Source organism: Balaenoptera physalus (genome assembly GCF_965194825.1).
Source record: "Balaenoptera physalus genome assembly, chromosome: 12".
Lineage (NCBI taxonomy): Eukaryota > Metazoa > Chordata > Mammalia > Artiodactyla > Balaenopteridae > Balaenoptera > Balaenoptera physalus.
Genome location: NC_138897.1, coordinates 88572259 through 88590312, shown reverse-complemented (window position 1 = coordinate 88590312; position 18054 = coordinate 88572259). Strand labels below are relative to the sequence as shown.

Here is an 18054-nt window from a genome sequence, read left to right as displayed (position 1 = left end):
ACTATTGCAGCAAACCAGCTGAGTCCTGTATGATCCCTCCCCAACCTCCACCTCATTCTCACTCCATTTTGAGCTCCTCCTATCTAGCTATTTCTTGAAAAGGTCAGGTATGCTCCTACCTCATGTCTTTTGCACTTGCTGATCCCCTGGATATCTCTTTGGCTTGCTCCCTCTCTTCCTTTAGGACTTTACTAGGCGTCATCTTCTCAGGAAGACCTTCTCTAACCACCCTGTTTTTTAAGATTCCAACCCCACTCTTACCTAACACTATATGTATTTTACTTGTTTACCTATTGCCCGTTTACTCTCACTAGAAGTTAGCTCTGTTTTGTTCACTGCAGCATATCTGGTGCCTAGAACTGTACTTGGCACATTAAGGTATATAATAAATATTGGATGAGTGAGCAAATATGTACAGTTGATCACTTGAGAATTCATTCATTCACCAAATATTTAGTGAGTGCATCCTATGTTTTAGATTCTGTGCCAACTACATAGCATTATTCTAAAGTCTAAAATTATAATTACTTCCTATGCACCTGAAGATACCATAGTAAAACTTAGTATAAGTTTATAACATGTAAAGGAACGTAATTATTGTTGAAGTCAATAAAGATTGTTCTTTAGGATTCTAAACTACTTTATTTTATTTACGACTTTATTGTTACCTATTAAATCTATATACTTCTTATGTTTCTATATACTTCTTATGGAATCATCAAGGTTTTGACACCCATTTTGTGGACCCCATTTTTTACACCTATTTTTATTCTTTACTTTTAGCAAACTATTGAGGAGAAAAAGGGTATATCTGGATATAGTTACACCCAAGAAGAGCTAGAAAGAGTATCCGCCCTGAAGAGTGAAGTTGATGAAATGAAAGGACGAACACTGGATGACATGTCTGAAATGGTGATTACACAGGCTTTGTTTGTTTATTTGTTTTATTGTCTACCTCTGAGGCAGATATTTTTGTGTTCTGTTTTCAGTGAAACATTCAAATTTTCATTTCTGCGCATTGTTTTCTTTACATTCTTTCATCTGTCTTTATCACTCTCTTTTGAATTTTCCATTCTAATGAGGTTGTAAAGAGGTTGTTCAATGTTGTGGTTTTTGAAGTGTGTAAAAGTTACAGGGCATTGGGAATTACCTGGCAGTCTAGTGGTTAGGGCTCTGTGCTTCCATTGCAGGAGGCACGGGTTCGGTCCTTGGTCAGGGAACTAAGATCCCGCATGTTGCACAGCTCGGCCAAAAAAAAAAAAGTTACATGGTATTAAAGAAATATTTAAGATAAAAAACAAGTTTTCCCAAATCATGCTACTTAAATTAATACAATTATTTCATTTTTGTGTATGTCCTTAGTATCTTTCTGTATTCAGGACTGCTATTCAGCCAGAATGCACGGATACAGCTTCATCAGGCATTAAAATGTTGAAATCTTTCACTACTTACTGGTAAATAGCTGCTGCCCCAAACTCTCAGAGTACCCACCTCCACCTGTCTTGTCCACATTGGTCCCAGAACCCTCTGGATTTCACCACATTCTAACTCCTATAAAGATGAACATTTAGTACAGCAGAGGCCTCCAAGACCCTGTTCATCTCTATGGCTGATGTCCATTCTGATTGGTCATTACTTATGCCTTTTGGGTTATTAAGTATTTTGAATATCACTTCATCTATGTTTATTTTATATAACCTACATAATTATATACTTTTTACATAATACAAAGCTGTATAAAGGCAACTTTGTAATTTGTTTTAGTTATTCAGTGCTAGATTGTAAATATTTTCCCATAATGGTTTGCAGTGTTAATAATTGACATTTTGAACAGTTAAATGATATTCCTTCTTATTGAGGAATCAATACTTACTAAATGACTTCCCCATTGTTTGACATTGAAGTAATTTATAGTTTTTTTCACTCATGTATAACACTTCAATAAATATCTTTATAGTATTTTTGTTCTTTTGAATTCTTTTCTTAGATGTCATATATTTTGTTTAAATGACAGGTAAAAAGACTAAATTCTCTGGTATCTGAAAAGAAATCAGCTCTAGCTCCAGTTATAAAAGAACTACGACAATTGCGTCAGAAATGTCAAGTAAGTGAATTTAATTTTGTGATACTTTTTTTTTTTTTTAAATTTATTTATTTATGGCTGTGTTGGGTCTTCATTTCTGTGCGAGGGCTTTCTCTAGTTGCGGCAAGTGGGGGCCACCGGGGCCACTCTTCATCGCGGTGCGCGGGCCTCTCATTATCGCGGCCTCTCCTGTTGCGGAGCACAGGCTCCAGACGCGCAGGCTCAGCAATTGTGGCTCACGGGCCTAGTTGCTCCGCGGCATGTGGGATCTTCCCAGACCAGGGCTCGAACTCGTGTCCCCTGCATTGGCAGGCAGATTCACAACCACTGCGCCACCAGGGAAGCCCATTTTTTTTTTTAACATCTTTATTGGAGTATAATTGCTTTACAATGGTGTGTTAGTTTCTACTTTATAACAAAGTGAATCAGCTATACATATACATATATCCCCATATCTCTTTCTTCTTGCGTCTCCCTCCCACCCTCCCTGTCCCACCCCCCTAGGTGGTAATTTTGTGATACTTTTAATACTCTCTCTTGTTCAGATGTATTAGTTAGAATCCCAAATATTTTACTTGGGTAATTTCTGGAAATAAATTATTATTTTTTATATGATTCTGCAAAAGAGAATAATAATGTGGCTACAACAGTTTTTGTTTAATTTTTGCTGTTTGCTTTGTCATAAACTTTTGGCAGGGGTGGGGGAGAGAAGGAGAGGAAGGAGTTTAAGCTAAAATCACAAGTGCAGCCAAATGAGATTTTTGCTTTAAATCATACTCATGTCAGAGTTATGAAGTCACATTCTTCTGTGGCCAGGTAAAAGTTCAGCGTCTGCCAACGAGTGGTGACAAGTTAATGTTAGATTAATGAACTTGCTTTGCTGGGGAGCAGGGTGGGGGGCAAACCATGATGGCTTATGATTAAGTGATGAAATACAGTTACTTGGAAGCTAATTCCAGCCACTGCTTTAAAGATAAACTGTGAGAAGGTAAATGCCCTCCACAAATCCAGATCAGGTGGCCTTCGCCGTTTGTCATTAACAATTGTTATTTTATCATTCTCCACGTAGTAATTTTAGGTTTGAATGTGAGCTGTACTGCATGTGCCTAAGGATGGAACTATAAAACTCTTCATGAATGCCATCCATCAGAGTCAGAGAAGCAGAGTGAGAAATCTCATGGACTTTAGAATCAGATGGATATTGTTTCCTTTTTTATAGAAAATGCCATGGAGTCTGAGACAGGTTGAGTGACTTATCCAAAGAGAGAAGTAGGAAGTGAGAGAGTTGGGGCTTGACTCTAGCATCTCTAGCATCTTATTTTAAATCTCCTGCTTATTTCATTATACACTCCTGCTGCCACGAAAGAAATAGAAGAGACAAGTCCCTGTTCTCTGGGGTTCATACTGTCATAGGTGAGATGGAACAAACACATGAGGAAATTAGGAAAAACAAAAGATAACCCAACCTAAGAACAATATAGAAAAAATATAATCAGAATCATATACTTAACTGGTAAGGAAAAGGGAAGGAAATAAGGAAATGAAATGATTGTCAGGAAAGGAAGATTTCAGAAAGGAGATTTTTGAGCAGGGTTTTCAGATTGAGGACATCAAGGATTGTTTTCATGGGTACTTTCTAAAGAATTGATTTTCTTAATGCTTTTCTTGAGTCAGCAACTTGCAGACAAAAAGGAACACTTATGTGTATTTCTGGTGATGGTAAAATTTCTCCCTAATAGTAAAAATAAAATATATAATAAAATAAAATATAGTAAAATAAATCTGTAAATACAGGCATACTTCACTTTATTACATTTTTACAAATTAAAGGTTTGTAGCAACCCTGTGTCAAGTAAGTCTATTGGTGCCATTTTTCCAACAACATTTGCTTACTTAATGTCTCTGTGTCACATTTTGGTAATTCTTGCAATATTTCAAACTTTTTCATTATTATATATTTGTTATGGTAATCTGTGCTGAGTGATCTTTGATGTTACTGTTGCAAAAAGATTGACTTGCTGAAGACTCAGATGGTGGTTAGCATTTTTTAGCAATAAAGTATTTTAAAATATATACATTTTTAGACATAATGCTATTACACACTTAATAGACTACAGTATAGTGTAAACATAAGTTTTATATGTACTGGGAAACCAAAAAATTCATGTGATTCACTTTATTGCAATATTCACTTTTTTGCAGTGGTCTGGGGCAGAACCCACAATATCTCTAAGGTATGCCCATAGTTCTTTTATTAAGTCCATTTACATTTTAAATGAGGAGTTTTATTGAAAGGATATTTAGAACATTAAAGGAAATATGCTGTTATGGAAATCCAAGGATCAGAACTATAGTCTCTCTGGAGCAGGTAGAGGTACTATACTTCTCTACCTGAGCATTTTGCTTCAGCGAAGCTTCAGGAACCTTAGCGGGAGCTTGTGGATAATGATGATGAATGTGATAGTAATAGCATTTATCAAGTGCTTTCTGTGTGCCAGGTACTGTTACATTACTCATTCAGGCCTCGTAACCACCCAGTTAGATAAACCACCCTTTACACAAATGAGCAGATAAAGGCACAGAGGGATAAAGGACTTGCCCAAGGTTACACAGCTGGTAAATGGCAGAGCCAAGTTCTTCATACTCATACTACACCAATAACATGACACAGTGAATCACTCTGTATTGGCTTCTCACTGTGCCTGCCACCAGCTGTATGTCTGCCTATGTTTCTTTTCTCCATCTTTTAGTTTCTCCTCGTTCTTTGGATTGGCATACTTGTAACCTTAGCTCGCTTATGGCTCCTCATTGTTCATATCTCACACTGTAGCCTTTCTCTCTACATACATGTTGAAGTTTTCACTATAACTGCCCTGTTTTCTCTGCCTTTTGTAATTTGAACTCCTGGTGCAGCTCCTCTCTTTTGGGGGCAGTTTTCCACACCAGACTACCTCAGAGATTACTGGCTATCCTCAGGTCAGACCGAGGATCCATCCTTCGTGTAACCGGCTATGCTTGTGGGTAAGGATCAGAAGAAAGGAGGGTGATATGGTACTAAATATGGCTGCCTAGAGAATCTTCCTTCTGGAGAGGCTGTGGGTACTTTGGGTACTTTACTTCAGGGGTCCCCAACCCCCGGGCTGTGGACTGCTACTGGTCTGTGGCCTGTTAGGAACCAGGCCACAGAGAAGGAGGTGAGCAGCAGGCAAGCGAATGAAGCTTCATCTGCCGCTCTCCATCGCTCCCCGTCACTGGCATTACCGCCGGAACCATCTCCCGCCCTGCCCTGGTCCGTGGAAAAATTGTCTTCCTCGAAACTGGTCCCTGGTGCCAAAAAGGTTGGGGACTGCTGCTTAACATCTTTACTACACCACCCATTATCCTATTATTAACAGCTGAACAGTGTTCATCTTTGCATTTTATCCTTGTCCTCTTATATATACTTTTTCTACGTGGTTGGAATGGTAGTATACATTTCATTTAGTTACTTTAAGGTTCTATTCAGTTAATATATTTCCCTTGTTTGCCATAGTCTTTATAATTATTCTTTTCAACAAATAAAAGTGGCATCAAGTGCCTTTTGATAGCCTAAGTTAGAGGGAATGAGGTCCCAAACTAGTGTTGGTGGGAGGAATGGACGAGAAGGAATAGATCTGAATGGTATATGGAAGAACACTAATTATGGACAAGGGAACAGAAGATAGCAAAATAATTTTGAGGTTTGAAACCACTAACAGTGCAGATTAAGGATGAGGAAGAGCTAGTTTTGGTGGTAGCAGTGGGCGAAGAAGAGGAGAAATGATGAATTTCTTATAGACACTTCAAAGTTAAGATCTAGCAAGAGTTCAGGAGAAGATATGGGGACTCAAGTTGAAGTGTGTAATCATCTGCCTAGATGTGATGTTTGATCACAGCTCAGGAGAAGATGCAGTTACCAAAAAGAGCATGGAGTAAGACTAGATGAAGTCTGAGAAGACTTCAGGAAAGACCCTCTTGGGTTTTGGTTTAATACTATATGATGCAAATGAAATTACTTCGTATACTTAGAGTTTATTTTTGTTTTTTGTGTTTGGGAGTTTTTTTTGCCACAACACGCAGCTTGTGGGATCTTAGCTCCCCGACCCTGGGTGGACCCTTGGCAGTGAAAGCACGGAGTCCTAACCACTGGACCACCAGGGAATTCTCTATTTTTGGAATTAAAAAAAAATTGCTATTAAGGTCCTTACAGTAATATCTACCAGAGTTGTGAGTGTCTGGTTTATAGAACCATGTTTAGAACAATGTAGTTGTTCAATAAATATTTGTGGAATTCATTAACGGAACATTTTTTAAAGTATTTTAAAAATCAAGTATAAATATAAGTGGCAAGAATCTTCTAGAGCTAGAAGCAGATCTCTACAGAATTATATAAATAATTATTATTGAGCCCTCACAGTGTTCTCTTAATGCTTTCTCATTCATGCATTTAATATTCACAATTATAAAATATTTTCAGATTGTCCTTAAATAAGGAAATTGAGGCTTAGAGAAGTCAAATAACTTGTTTAAGATGACTTAAGTGTTGGCACAAGGACTCAAACTGCAGTCTCTGTGAGTTCAAAGCCCTCTTCCTCTATACTGTGCCATTCTGCTCCACACTTGTTAATTCTTTTGAAATATATTGATAATTTATTAGTTCAATAAAAGAACCATTTAATATATGAAACTAAACTGTGCCATCTGTCAGTGTTGGGCCATTTAGGGCATATGTCACATAGATTTAGGATAAGCTTTATCCTAAATGTCAGCAGGTGAAAAGCAGAGGGTACCAATTGTGCTAATTATAGGGAGACAATATGGATAGAATGATTTAAGAACATGGGCTAGAGAATCAGGCAGACCCTAGATAACCTTGGGTAGATGACTTCATCTCTATAAACTTTGGTTTCCTCACCTGTAAACTAGTCCCTTCTTAATAGGGTGGTTGTAAAATTAAATAACACATATAAGGTACTTTGCAACAGCAATGAGTAATACATAAAGACTTTTTTAAAAGGTATTTGTCATTATAACTATTAAAAAATGGTTTTAAAGGAAGGAATACTATTGCTTTTCAACTAAATTGTTTTCTAAGTAAAATCATATACCAAATCTTTAATTCTGTGAAGTCATTTATTATAGGGACTTCCCTGGTGGCGCAATGGTTAGGAATCTGCCTGCCAATGCAGGGGACAGGGGTTCGGGCCCTGGTCCGGGGAGATTCCCACATGCTGCAGAGCAACTAAGCCCATGCACCACAACTACTGAGCCTGTGCTCTAGAGCCCGTGAGCCACAACTACTGAGCCCACGCGCCACAACTACTGAAGCCCACACACCTAGAGCCCGTGCTCCACAACAAGAGAGGCCACAGCAATGAGAAGCCTGCGCACCGCAACAGAGTAGCCCCTGCTTGCTGCAACTAGAGAAAGCCTGCGCACAACAACGAAGACCCAACACAGCCAAAAATAAATTAAAAATAAATAAATAAATTAGAAAAAAAGTCATTTATTATAATAATGTAACCAGAACCTGAAGTTCATTTTTATACGATTTAACTAGATTTCTCTGTATGTCTACTTCCTGCCTCTTCCATTACAAAGAAATATAGCTGTCTCACTACTATTCTCAAATAATACAACTCTCCAGTTCTTAACACACTCATCAAGTCAAGGGGCCGCTAGGTCCTCTAAGCATTTTCATCTCTGTCTTCTGCCATGTTGAAAAGTAATGGGTACTGAGTTTCAGTTTTAGAAGATGAAAAGAGTTCTGGAGATGGATGGTGGTGATGGTTGCACAGCAGTGTGAAGGTACTTAATGCCACTGAACTGTACACTTAAAAATGGTTTAAGTGATAGTTTTTATTTTATGTATATTTTACCATAATTTTAAAAATCTAAGAGTACAGAACTTGCCCACATTTTCATTAACTTTTTAGTTTTTTTAAATGTTTGAATTCAGTGCAGTTGGTGAGTCCTTGATGCTCATTTTGCTTAGCTCCATGTGTTAATCTCCCACATCCATGTATAGTTCTCTTTTTTTTTTTTGGCTGCGTTGGGTCTTCATTGCTGTGCGCGGGCTTTCTCTAGTTGCGGCGAGCAGGGGCTACTCTTCATTGCGGTGCGCGGGCTTCTCATTGCAGTGGCTTCTCTTGTTGCGGAGCACGGGCTCTAGGCGCGCGGGCTTCAGTAGTTGTGGAGCGCCGGCTCAGTAGTTGTGAATTGCGGGTTGTAGAGTGCAGGCTCAGTAGTTGTGGTGCACAGGCTTAGTTGCTCCGCGGCACGTGGGATCTTCCCGGACCAGGGATCGAACCCATGTCCCCTGCATTGGCAGGCAGATTCCTAACCACTGTACCACCAGAGAAGTCCCTATAGTTCTATTTTTACCCAGAAACCTTTTGTAATAAAAAGTATACTGAAAAAAAAAGCTGCTTCATTGACTTTAAGCTGTGCCAAATATTAACTGAAATTCGTAATTGTTCTCTGCTTTGAATAGTGCTTATTTTTAACTTGCGTAAGTATATTTAACACTCAAAACTACACAGATGTATTATCATATTGTTAAAGTGCAGGAGTACTTAAAAATACTTTATACTTCTTGCTTTCATGGACAACTCTCAAATATTTAGGAAATTTTATAGTGAATTGTTAGTACATTTCCATTCTTTTTATTTGCATTTTGTTATAAATTTGAATGTTCATAACTGTTTGAAAATTGTTTGAAAATCTCAAGACTTTGAAAATCACAACTTATGTTTATCTAAACCTTTTATAATTATCTAGAATTAGATAGCATCTTGAAAATCTTCATGTTTGTTTTTTTAGATGCCGTTCCGTAAATTATATGTAATTAAATGACATAATACATATAATTGCTAATATATGGGAAAAAGCTAAAATACTTGTTTTAGAGTATATATACAATGTGGTAATTATTGATTTCATTGAAATATTTCTTGTTGATTGTTTTTTCTTATAGAAGTAAAACCATGCTCTTGGCCAGAATTCAAACTGTAAGGAATTGGTTAAGGGAAAGAATAGAAATTATTTCTCTCTCTACACCCCACCCCTAGCATACTCCCCAGAAATAATAACTGATAACAGTTCCTTATATATTTTCCAGAAATTTTCTGAAAATTCACGAATGGATAATTATTTATTGGCTACCTGAAGTTTGATCTCCACACCTTTGTTCTACTCTCTAAAAAAAAAAAGGCTTTTTTTTTGGTGGGGTGCCAGAAGTCAACTCTGACTGATATTAATGTTTGCTTCCTTTTGTTTGCATTTGCCTGCTGTACTTTTGCCCATCTTTTGCTTTCAGCTTTTAAATTTTACCTTGTTTTAGGTGTGTCTCTGAATAGATCTTGAACTGTGTTTTGTGTTGTGACATAATCTGAAAGTTTTATTTTAATAAATAAGTTTAGCCAGTTCATATTTATTGATATGCAGAAATATTTGGTCTTTGTGCATTTTATGTTTTGCTTCTGACTTTAAAGCCTATAAAAATAAATTCCTCTGTTCATCCTCTGTGTCTGTGTGTCTCTCTCTCATATTTTCTGGCTCTGGTTTTGCTCTACTGGTTATATCTGTAATGCCACCATTAATCATCCATTTCTGGTGATAGTATGTATTAATCCCCACTATGAGTAGTGATGAAATTGGTATTTTTCCTCTAACTTCTCCTTCCCTCTGCTTTAGCACCTGATTTTGGTCATTTGTATTGTCTTTCTTACTGTTTGCCTTTATACTTGTTATATGCTTATACTATGACTTGATTCATCAGGTTTAAGTTATATCTTTTGACATTCCCCCATCCATCCCCAGCAATTAAGAATTGAGGAAGCTGGCTTACTCATTCTGCCTTCCACCTTCTTTTCCCCTTCCCCTCCCTGCAGGTTTTATGGTATCGTGTCTGCATTGTCAGGGCATATAACATTTATGTTCTGTTCTATTACCCTAGTTCCCACTTTTGTCTTTAGTATGATACCTGTACTTGTCAGATTCAGTGCTCGTTAACAATCCTCTCACTGCCCATTTTCCTACTTTTTATTGTCTCTCATTTGTTTTCTAGTAGAGTCCTCAAAGCTTAGTAGAGCAATATTACCTGATGAGTTCTTCTTGCAAATCTAGAGTTTGTTGCCTTAAATATTTCAACAACTGCTTGATTGAGCATGAAAACCCTTACATCATGCTTTCTTTCCTTGAGGATTTTTAAAGTGTAGCTCCATAGTCTTTGAGAGTTAAGTGTGGCCATGGAGAGAGCTGAGGCCAACATAATTTTTTTAGTGACTTGATCTGGAAAAGAATGTATTTTCCAGTTGTTGAGTGCTGGGTTCTCCATGTGTTTGTCAGATCAAGCTTCTTAAATGTGTTGTTCAAAACTTCCTGGTGAATGGGAACTTGTGGTGTAATAAGTATAGAGTTTCAGTTTTGCAAGGTGAAAAGAGTTCTGGAGATTGCTTGCACAATAATGTGAATGTTTTTAATACAGCTGAACTGTAGCCTTAAAAATGGTTAAAATGGTAAATTTTATGTTATGTGTATTTTACCACAATTTAAAGATTCCTGGTTTTTAAAAAAAACACTTAAAATTATTCATTTTATCATTATTTTATGACTCTTTATTCCTTGCAGTGCTTTTTGTCTAGGAGCCTTATTTTGTCTGCTATTAACGTAAGTGTGGCAGCTTTCTTATGATTAGTGTTGCTTGGTATGTCTTTTTGTTTGTTCACTTTCAGCTTTCTATGTCCTTATCTTTGTCCTATGTAAGTCTCATAAATAGCATATAGTTGGATTTTGTGTGGATATAGTTTCTTACCTCCAGTTTGAGAATCATTTTTTTAAAAAATTTTTATTGGAGTATAGTTCCTTTACAGTGTGAGAATCTGTCTTTTAATTGGTGAGTTTAGTCCCATTTACATTTACTCTTATTGTTGATACATTGGAATTTATTTCTATTTTGTACATCCTATGTACTGTGCTTTTCGATGTTTCTTTTCCTCTTTCTGCCCTCCGTTGCATCAATCCTGTTTTCTTTATATTCTTTTTTCCCTTTATTTCCTTTTCTATCTTCATCTATTCTGATATTGTTTACTCTTAAATTTTTAACATATTTTTCCTGCCTAAAGTTAATCAGCTGAACAATTGTTAATCTCCTGAACAATACAGGAACCTCAGAATAATTTAACACCCTCTCCTGCCTTACACATGTGTTGTTAACCTGTGTTATTTTATTTCCATTTTATTTCTTCATCTCTAAAAGTGGTTGTCATGGTGGTCATTACTGTTATAATTACTACTTCATACAGTCATTTCCTGTTTAGATTTACCCACGTATTTAGCAGTTCTCACCATTGCTTCATGTACTTTATTCCTTACTTCTGGATTCAGTTTCCTTCTTCTTGAAATGAAATTTCCTTGTTTTATTATTTTTTTCTTTTAGTAGTTCTCTCAGTAAAGAATCATTGCCAAAAGTAAACCATCTTTGTTTTTCTTCTTAAATAGTGACTTTGTCAGAAAAAAAAATTATTTTCATTGCTTTCTGCTTTCTCTTGTTGTGTTGAGGGATCTGCTATCGGTTTAATTCTCATTTCTTTTTAGGTAATGTCTTCCCTATATTTAGTTTTAATTTTTGTTGTTATAGTCACTAGTTTGTTTTATTGTTTAGATTCCACAGAAAAGTAATATCGTACAGTATTTGTCTTTCTCTTTGACTTATTTCACTAAGTATAGTACCCTCCAAGTTCATCCACGTTGTTGTAAATGGCAAAATTTCATTCTTTTTAATGGCTGAGTAGTATTCCATTGTATATATATATATATATATATATATATATATATATATATATATATATATATACATACACATATATATATACCACATCTTCTTTTTCCATTCATCTCTTGATCGACACTTAGGTTGCTTCCATGTCTTGGCTATTGTAAATAATGCTGCTGTGAACATTGGGATGCATATATCTTTTCAAATTAATGTTTTCATTTTCTTTGGATATATACTCAGGAGTGGAATTGCTGGATCATATGGTAATTCTATTTTTAGTTTTTTGAGGACCCTCCATACTGTTTTCCACAGTGGCTGCACCAATTTACATTCTCATCAAAAATGTACAAAGGTTCCCTTTTCTCCACGTCCTTACCAATATTTGTTATTTGTGGTCTTCTTTGATGATAGCCATTCTGACAGGTGTGAGGTGATATCTCATTGTGGGTTTGATTTGTATTTCACTGATGATTAATGATATTGAGCATCTTTTCATGTTCCTGTTGGCCATCTGTATATTTTCTTTGGAAAACTGTCTTTTCAGGTCTTCTGCCCATTTTTTAACTTTTTTTTTTTTTTGAGTTATATGAGCTGTTTATATATTTTGGATATTAACCTCTTATCAGTGATATCATTTGTAAATGTTTTCTCCCATTCAGTAGGTTATCTTCCGTTTTGTCCATGGTTTCCTCTGCTATGCAAAAGCTTTTAAGTTTAATTAGGTCCCATTGGTTTATTTTTGCTTTTGTTTCCTTTGTTTTAGGAGACAGACCCAAAAAATATGGCTGTGATTTAGGTCAAAGAGTGTTCTGCCTGTTTTATTCTGGGAGTTTTATGGTTTTTTACATTTAGGTTTTTAATCCATTTTGAGTTTATTTTTATTAGGTTTTTTTTGTTTTAACATCTTTATTGGAGTAAAATTGCTTTACAACAGTGTGTTAGTTTCTGCTGCATAACAAAGTAAATCAGCTATACATATACGTATATCCCCATTTCTCCTCCCTCCCACCCTCCCTATCCCACCTCTCTAGGTGGTCACAAAGCACCAAGCTGATCTCCCTGTGCTATGCGGCTGCTTCCCACTAGCTATCTATTTTACATTTGGTAGTGTATATAAGTCCATGCCACTCTCTCACTTCATCCCAGCTTACCCTTCCCCCTCCCCATGTCCTCAAGTCCATTCCCTACATCTGCGTCTTTATTCCTGTCCTGCCCCTAGGTTCTTCACAACCTTTTTTTTTTTTTCAGGTTCCGTATATATGTGTTAGCATACGGTATTTGTTTTTCTCTTTCTGACTTACTTCACTCTGTATGACAGACTCTAGGTCCATCCACCTCATTACAAATAACTCAATTTCATTTCTTTTTATGGCTGAGTAATATTCCATTATATATATGTGCCACATCTTCTTTATCCATTCATCTGTCGATGGACACTTAAGTTGCTTCCATGTCCTGGCTATTGTAAATAGTGCTGCATTGAACATTGTGGTACATGACTCTTTTTGAATTATGGTTTTCTCAGGGTATATGTCCAGTAGTGGGATTGCTGGGTCATATGGTAGTTCTATTTTTAGTTTTTTCAGGAACCTCCATACTGTTCTCCATAGTGGCTGTATCAATTTACATTCCCGCCAACAGTGCAGGAGGGTTCCCTTTTCCATTTTGAGTTTATTTTTGTACATGGTGTGAGGAAATGTTCCAATTCATTCCTTTACACGTAGCTGTCCAGTTTTCCCAGCACCACTTATTGCAGAGACTGTCTTTTCTCAATTGTATATTCTTGTCTCCTTTGTCATAGATTAGTTGGCCATAAGTGTGTGGGTTTATTTCTGGGCTCTCTATTCTGTTCCATTGACCTATGTGTCTGTTTTTGTTGCCAGTACCATACTGTTTTGATTACCATAGTTTTGTAGTATAGTCTGAAGTCAGGGAGTATGATACCTCCAGCTCTATTCTACTTTCTGATTGTTTTGGCTATGCAGGGTCTTTTGTGTTTCCATACAAGTTTTAAAATTATTTGTTCTAGTTGTGTGAAAAGTAACATTGGTATTTTGATAGGGATTGCCTTAAATCTGTAGATGGTTTTAATATTTTTATCTTTGTCTTTGGTGTTGTCCAGATTCACTGCCATGATCTAAGTACAGATTTAGTTTTATCTGCTCTGCTGGAACCTGTGCTTTTTTGTCTCCCATTAATTCTGGAAAAATTCTACATGATATCTTCAAATATTCTCTCCCCTGGTCTTTCTAGTCTGTCCTTCAGCAACTCCTGTTAGATATACGCTAGACGTATTTATTCTGTTCCCTGTTGTTTAACCTCATTTTCATATTTTCATCTCTTTGTCTCTCTCTGTGATGAATTTTGGATAATTTCTTCAGCTCTGTTTTCTAGTTCATTATTTTATCTCCTGAGCCAATCTTATGTTTATGTCACCTACTTAGTTTTTAATTTCAGTGACTTTTTTTTTCATTTTTGTCTATTTTTACTCACTGTGCCTTTTTTAGTCTTTTATTTTCAGTTCCTCCTTTATAACTTTAATTATTTTAAGCATATTTATTTAATAGACTTTCTTCTAGTATTCGAAGTTCCTGGAGGTATGGTTCTGCTGTGTGTTTTATATCTTCTGATTCTCACTCATAATGGATTGATTGTTCCCTACATATTTATACTTTTGGATTGTGAGTTTATCTTTAGTAGGGTTTTGTCTCTTGAGTCCTGGCAGCTAAGATGGAGGGTGTGTCCCTCCAGAGTGGTTTTGCTGTTGTTCTGCCAGGTGTTTTAGGAATATCACAAGCTTGGAGCTAATTTTGAGTTAATGTCTCAGCTTGGGAGTTCTTAGACCACGTAGGTAAGGTAAATCCAAATCCCAAACCTGCCTGAGGACAGACTCCTTTTTTCCATCCTCCTCTGAAGTAACATAGCTGCATTTACTGATCAGTTTGGCCATCAAACTCACAAACAAAAAAAGGCTTTCATATACTATAGTATCTTCATCTCATTGACAGGCCCAGCAGCTACCCAAGTACACAGCCTCTGTTGCCCCTTCTCCCACTTGGGGTGTATGTGACTGTCAACCATGAGAGCCTTAGATGTCTGTAGGTCACGTTGATTCACAAAAGCCATGGCTCCTTTTTCCCACCAATCTTTTATACTGTGCTAGTCACCCCAAACCAGATGCAGTCCCACACAACAGAAGCACCACACAATATTACCCATTTATGTTAACTCTCCAGTTCCCAAGGAAACTGTGCTGTATGAAACCAAGGTCATTCCCAGGCTGGCCTGAATCAATCCAGGCCTGGTGTTAACCCTTTATTCACAGGTTTCCAGGTCATTTGCCCTGCCTGGACATTATAATCATTCTGTTATCAAGATTGACTCCCAACTCCTTCACCAAGTGCAGCCATAGGCTGTCATCCTTTGTTTCTAGTCCTGGTAATTCCTTTTACTTCCTTGAGAGTTCAGTTAGCTCTGGATCTGAAAGGATGTTTGCCCTACCTTATCAAGCATTTGTTGATACTTATAGCATTTCCAGGTGTTGGTAGAAGAAGATTTTCAGATTATCTGTTTCAAAATATTATGTTAGAAGGAAGTGTGAAACTACTCAAACAGCCTGAATTCAAATTCTAACACGTCTTTCCAGCAATACAATCTTTTGCAAGATACTTGTCCTTGCACAATGTGGGGATATTAATATCTACCTCAAGAGGTTGTTTTGAGACTTAGTTATTTTTAAAGGTAAAGCTCAAACACCCTTAACATGGTTTACAAAGTTCTGATCAGGCCTCTGCCAAAGTCTTCAGCCTCTTCTCACACTTCCCAGACATGCTCCAGTATAATAAACTACTTATATGTCCTAAATTGTCCTTCTTCTCTCTAGTTCCAAGTCCCAGACTTCATACATAGTGTTCCTTTTTTTATGAACATTCTCCTCCTCTTGTCCCTTCTAACTATTCTTACTAATCCTTCGTACCTCAGCTTAGATATCAATTTCTCCAGGAGGTTGTCCGCACTGATCCCCAAGCCTGGGTTAGGTCCAGTGTGCGTCCCATGTGCTCCTATAACACCTTGCATTCATCCATCATAGCACTCAGCCTGTTTACTTGTCTGAGCATTACTTGAGGGGAAGGATTTTTGGCTGTTTCGCTCACTGTTTTATCCCCAGCTTCTAACAGAGAGCCTGGCACACAGCTCAATACATGGCAGCTATTGTTTTTATCAGCACCTTCATCTGTCATAATTCTCAAATGTCTGATTGTTGTATAAATAACTCCTAAGTATGCCAAGAAGCTTAGAGTTAAGTTACAAGACTGACAAGGGCATGTATTGTTTCAGAGCTACATTTTAGGCCTTTGTTTTTTACTTATTCAATTAATTACCCTTTTCATACTAGGAATTAACCCAGGAGTGTGATGAAAAGAAATCCCAGTATGATAGCTGTGCAGCTGGCCTTGAAAGCAATCGGTCCAAATTAGAACAGGTAAGAAGACAGTTTTTATTTTAACAACTTAGCAGAAACTGCATGTATATGCATATTTTCACTACCAATGTCAAAAGATTCCCAAATCTTTACCCTCATCCCCTGAGTCTGTCTCCTAAGCGGCAGAGATTTTTATTTCTTCAAACTTGATGTGTACATACTAAATTCTCCATCTGCACCCCTACCACCAGAGTCCAGGCCCCCTAGACTCGCACTGGAACCTCCCACCTACTCTCCCCTTCCACGCTTGCCTTCCTAAGGTTTATTCTCCATAGAGCAGCCAAAGAAACCTATACAACACTTAGACTACCCTCCATTGGCTTCCTGTTGCACTTAAAATCTAACTTCAGAACTGTAGTCTATAAGGCCCTACCTGCTTCCATGAACTTCATATCCACGTGCTCTACTCCTCGCCCACAGGGCCCCAGCCACACTGGCCGCCTTCTTGTACTTCAAACAGGCCAAGCTTGTTTTCATCTTGGGGGTTTTGCATGTATTCTTCTCTCTCTGGGATACTCTACCACCAACTCTTTGCCTTGATCTCTCCTTTTCACCTTTTAGGTCTCACCCTAAGTGTCACATCCTCCTAGAGGTCTTCTCTGATCACCTAACATTGCCCACTCAGTCACCCTATCACATTCTACTGCAGAATTTTCTTCATAGCACTTTTTCCCATCTGAAACTACCTTCATTACATGTTTCCTTGTTTATGTCTGTTTCCTCTACTTGAATGAGAGCAGGGACCTGTCTTGTTCACTCCTCTGTCCCCAGCACCTAGCACAGAGCTGGGCACACGGTAGGTACTTAATAAATAACTAAACTTTTAGATTGTAGAGTGATATGAGTGATCTCTAGCAAAGATTGAAACCTAGTCTATTATAATAAAGTTTCAGTTGCAGAAGAGGAAATACTCTAATGGTATTTCTTTTGTTGTAAATTTAGTCATCCTTTCTGTATCTGATTATTCTTTCGATAATGTTGGCCATTTAAAATTATATACATTAGGAAGTCAGAGGACTCCGTGAAGAATGTCTTCAAGACGAAAGTAGATACCATTATACAAATTGTATGATTAAGGTAAGACAAAGAAAGTGGATCAAAAATTTTTCTGAGATTTTTCTGTATCAAGGACTTAACCTAAAGCTTAGTCTTTCCACTTAGAACCTAGAAGTACAACTTTGTCGTGCTACTGATGAAATGAAGGCATATGTCTCTTCTGATCAACAAGAAAAAAGAAAGGCAATTAGGCAAGTAATTTTGTTGTTTTTATATTGAGTTACTTCATGTTTTAATCTATAGACGTTTTATAAATAAGATGGAATTATACAAAGTCAGAGTACTTAAATAAGCAAATAGTAAGATATTATTTAGGATTAAATCTTGTTAAACATCTTCTGGATAGTCCAGCCCTGCTGACTAAGTAAGAATACATATAATTTTTCTTGCTTGCTTGCTTACTTTTTTATTGTGGCAAAAGATAAATAGCATAAAATTTGCCATTTTTAAGTGTATAATTAAAAGTGTTGCATTGATTACATTAAAAATATTATGCAACCATAACCACTATATATTACCAAAATTTTTTCATCACCCGAAACAGAAACTCTTACAACCATTAAGCAGTTAATCCCCATTACCCCCTCCTCAGGAATACGTATAATTTCATAATTGCTTTTTTCAAAGCACTAAGGT

General features: G+C 37.0%; 1 protein-coding gene across 9 annotated transcripts in view; it reads left to right on the top strand.

Annotated features, from left to right (window-relative positions):
• The window catches only part of IFT81 (intraflagellar transport 81), a 193680-nt gene that overhangs the window by 165300 nt on the left and 10326 nt on the right, over window positions 1-18054 (top strand). For 8 of the 9 annotated variants that reach the window (XM_082418063.1, XM_082418066.1, XM_082418065.1 and 5 more), the window contains 5 exons: window positions 784-912; window positions 2015-2104; window positions 16276-16362; window positions 17368-17439; window positions 17524-17609. In XM_082418063.1, coding sequence (XP_082274189.1) covers window positions 784-912; window positions 2015-2104; window positions 16276-16362; window positions 17368-17439; window positions 17524-17609 — 464 coding nt within the window. The remainder of the gene's footprint in view (window positions 1-783; window positions 913-2014; window positions 2105-16275; window positions 16363-17367; window positions 17440-17523; window positions 17610-18054) is intronic. The other variant, XM_082418067.1, reaches the window with a different exon arrangement.